General features: G+C 42.5%; 1 protein-coding gene across 1 annotated transcript in view; it reads left to right on the forward strand.

Annotated features, from left to right (window-relative positions):
- Positions 1-1708: 1708 nt before the first annotated feature.
- LOC118562425 (NLR family CARD domain-containing protein 3-like) overlaps positions 1709-4049 on the forward strand; it is a 17066-nt gene continuing 14725 nt past the window's right edge. Inside the window, exons 1-3 of the mRNA XM_036134799.1 lie at positions 1709-1731; positions 3505-3624; positions 3746-3865. Coding sequence (XP_035990692.1) covers positions 3524-3624; positions 3746-3865 — 221 coding nt within the window. The 5' untranslated portion in view covers positions 1709-1731; positions 3505-3523. The remainder of the gene's footprint in view (positions 1732-3504; positions 3625-3745; positions 3866-4049) is intronic.

The following is a 4049-nucleotide window of genomic DNA, read 5'->3' on the forward strand; positions in this document are numbered from 1 at the left end:
GCACAAAGGAATCTAAACCTTGTTCCACACAGGTAGACTCACCTGTCCTGTGAGAAGGGGCGGAGCCTCAGAGGAGTCAGGTGTGATGAGATCAGGAGAAGCAGGTCTAGTCAGGTTCAGACTGCAGTCAGTTTAGATCAGAGCAAAGAGAAGAACCTGGATCAGGGTGGGTTAACTTCTCCTGGTTTTCTCTCTGTAAACAGAACCAGTACCAGAACCCAGTCTGGTTCTGCTTCAGCTTTAATTCTCCACATCTTCTCAGGAAACAGAAGATGTTTTTATTCTCTGACAGTTGAACTAGGAAGTTAAACCTTTGTTCTCTCAGTGGGAATCTTGGACCGACCCGTTTGTTCCTATTCTTTAGCTGTGAGCTCACAGTCACTTCCTGTTTCCTCTCAGACTGAATAAAGCCACAAGATGGAGGAACGTGATCAGAACCAGGAGGACAAAACTGAGCAGCTATAATATTAAAGTTAATAATAAATCTAATAATAAAGAGGAAGTCATGGTTCTGATCCAAAGCTCCAGATATGAGGATTAAAGATGGAGGCTCAGACACAAAGTCTGGTTCTTTCTAATTAATCGTCACGCACCTTATTTCATCCTCATTATTATTTAGATGTGCTTCTGTTTCCTCTCCAGTCATTTTACTACTTTATCTATCTGATATTAATGCGCTCTCACCTGTCAGCATCTTACTGGCTTTGCCTTCTGGGAGGAAAGCTGTTGGATTTTGTAAAACGACCAACAGAGAATGGAGGAAAAAGATGGTGAGAACAAAAAGGAGAAGGACAGCAGCTCTGCCCAGGGCACAGCTCTGGAAGGTGAATAGAGGAGTTCTGAAAAGTCAATTGGTCCCTGGATCACAGAGCAAATACAAGCATTTTAAAGCTTATTGCTGCAGATTAATTTCTCTTTTTCTCTATTTTTACCCACCAGCATGGTGAGAAATGCTCCGTGTAGCAATCAAAAACAAGGAGATGTACATTTATATATATTCTTTGTAGATGTTTCCACTTGTTATTCAGGATTATTCATTATTTTCCTATTTATTGATCCTCAGTAAATGACATTACTAGAGCTGCACCTTTAACCCACCAGGCTGCTGGAACTAATTAACCAGCCTCCAGTGGAGGAGCTAGGCTTTTTTGTTTTGGGGGGAACAGAACATCTTGGATGAGGGGGGGGGGGGGGGGTCTTTTTTCTTGTCTATCAAAAAGTCTCTTACCACCACTCTATAAGGGTGAGGACCCTATAAAATGTTTCCAGAGAACAAAACTACTGAATGCAATAAAATGTTGGTTGGAAATGAGCTGAAAACTGAGAAGAAACCTGAAAAACAGACAAGTTACAACCTGACCTCAGAGTTTTACAGCTCAGTTCACTGCTGATAAAAAGAGAAGAAGAACTGAAAGGAATGATTCAGGCATGTAAAGGCATGAAAGGAAAGGTGTTTAAACTCAGGTAAACTCCCCTTGACAAGGGGCGGAGCCTCAGGTGAGTCAGTTACAGTCAGGTATCAGATCAGGAGAAACAGGTTCTGACTCCATTTAGCAGCAGAACAGAACAAAGAGAAGAACTGAAAGGAAAGGTGTTTAAAGTCAGGTAAACTCACCTTGACAGGGGGCGGAGCCTCAGGTGAGTCAGTTACAGTCAGGTATCAGATCAGGAGAAACAGGTTCTGACTCCATTTAGCAGCAGAACAGAACAGAGAGAAGACTCTGGATCAGGGTGAGTGTGAACTTGTTCTGGTTTTCTCTCTGTGGACTGTGAACAGAACCAGGAACAGAACTCAGTCTGGTTCTCCTTCAGAACCAAGCTGCTGCTTCATGTAACCGTGGTGCTGGTCAGGCTCTGATTTCCTGCTTATCAGCACCAACAAACGCTCAGTTTCCTTCCTTTGTCTCTTTTCTTCAGACAAGAACTGAATAATGATGTAAAAGCGCCTTTAGCATCGTTTGCTTTCTGAGTGGAAAGTCTAGTCAGACTCATATTTGTGGGAAGACCATCCCACAGGTTGGTTCCTTTGACAGAAAAAACATTTTTACCAAAAGATGTTTTACTAAATGGAACTTTCCATTCTCCACATGTAGCAGCTCCAGTTGTTCAGTAGAACCGGTACCGGTTCTCTGCTGCTTCTTCCTCAAGATCTTAGCTAATGCTGACGTCAGAGACTCACATCCTGTTCTAGATGAAGAATTGAGCTGAATCAGGAAAACTGCTTTGAAAACTCTGAAGCCTGCAGATTGTGATTTAGCTGCTGAATAAAAGCTGAAAATCAAACTTTATTCTCAGTTGATCTCTGATTCTTTGCAGCAGCAGCCGCACCTTTCTGTAAAATCTCTCTAGAGACAGTTTGTCTCCTGCAGAACAACATGTCATGGTTGCTATTTAGTTCTTTTACAACCAGCCTCTGATGACATCACAGCAGGCCACCAATCAAAGTCCTTTAGAATATGGCCAATTGTAGTTTTTCTCTCCTTTTTCTCCTGGTTCTGGATCCAGTTGCTCCTTCAGAGGCGTTTCCTTGTATTTCCTGGTTTCCTGGTTTTGAAACCTCGTTAGGCGTTATCCATCAGCAGAAGTTGTCCGTCCTGTTTTATTCAGAGATGAGTGGCAGGAGGACAGATACAGCTTCTCAGTCTGCCTTTTTCTATTTGACCTATGCTGTCTTTGTGGTACCGGAGTTATCCTTACAACTTCCTCAGACGTCATCACCCGTTTTACATAACTGGACCTTACTAAATGGAAACATGAAAACTCAAAGCCCCACACTTTGGTTTCCTGGGTTAAACCGTCTGGGGCTTCAAATCCTGGGGCTTGTAATGGAAAAGGGGCTTAAGTGTGAAAAAACATGTAAAGCCACTGGTAACTTCATAAAGAATCAATTTTGCCATAAGTTATAGAGAATGCTGAAGGTTTATTATTTAATGTTTTGATTATGCTTGAAATAAACTAACAAGTTGATAGCCTGACTGGCCTTAGGGTCTGTCTACAAAGTGCAACACAACACTTTGTTTTACTGAATGTGGCATAATTTAGTGATGCTTTAATTTCTAAATAAAATACCTCTACAGTTGATGTCAGCCTGTTTCATTTAGCCTGCAGTTCTGAGTCAGATTCACTGATTGATCTCTTCCAAACCTTGTTGAGCTAAGGAGAGCCTCCATCCTGCTCAGGGAAACAGCTGTTTCTCCAGGTTTCCCTGCAGGGAGCCCGCTTGGTTCCTTATCTTATCCTGGAAGCTGCTTAGTGGAGCTTTAAATGAGAGCAGACTCCTGCTCAGCAGCACACGTGGCCACAGAAGCTGACAGCTTGGTTGGATCTCATGAACAAAAGAGTGAAGCTATGTTAAAGTTGGCAATTAGAAAGTTGTGGCACACAGAAAACGTCAGATGTATAAAACTGTTCGTAGGTAAATCCAGATGGAGTAAGCTTTCTGCTTTACAGAACTTTTATTGGACCTGATCACTGGGAACTGACTGGTTCTGGTTCCTCTCTCAGGCTGACTGAAGTCCAGGAGATGGAGAACAGAGCAGAACCTCCAGGATCCAGCTGTCCGTCTATGAGGAGTGACTGCTCCAAAGATTTCCCTCCAGACTTCAAAGAACCTGGACCCTCAGAGTAAGAACCTTTAAACCTTCTGCTTCTCTTCAGCAGTTTGTGTTCAGAGCTTCTTCTCTGGTTTTTATCAGAGTTTCTCACTGATTGATGTGATCTGAATAACAACATGTTGGTGTTTCAGAGGTCAGAACCACAGACAGAGAGCAGAACCTCCAGGATCCAGCTGTCCGTCTATCAGGAGTGACCGGTCCAAAGAAAGGAATCCAGACTTCAGTGAAGAACCTGGACCCTCAGACTCAGAGTAAGAACCCAGTTTCTAACTGATCCACGTGACTCCACAGAGATATAATATCTAGAACATTAACTGGTTGATCTTCAGCGTCTGAATCTAAAGTAACTTTAGTTTTCTTTTAACTTAAAGCTAAATAATTCTGAAGGATGTCAGTCAGGGAACCAGTAGTGTTTAAATGAAGACCTGATAATTA

The sequence above is a fragment of the Fundulus heteroclitus genome, unplaced genomic scaffold (genome assembly GCF_011125445.2).
Source record: "Fundulus heteroclitus isolate FHET01 unplaced genomic scaffold, MU-UCD_Fhet_4.1 scaffold_91, whole genome shotgun sequence".
Taxonomy (NCBI): Eukaryota; Metazoa; Chordata; class Actinopteri; order Cyprinodontiformes; family Fundulidae; genus Fundulus; species Fundulus heteroclitus.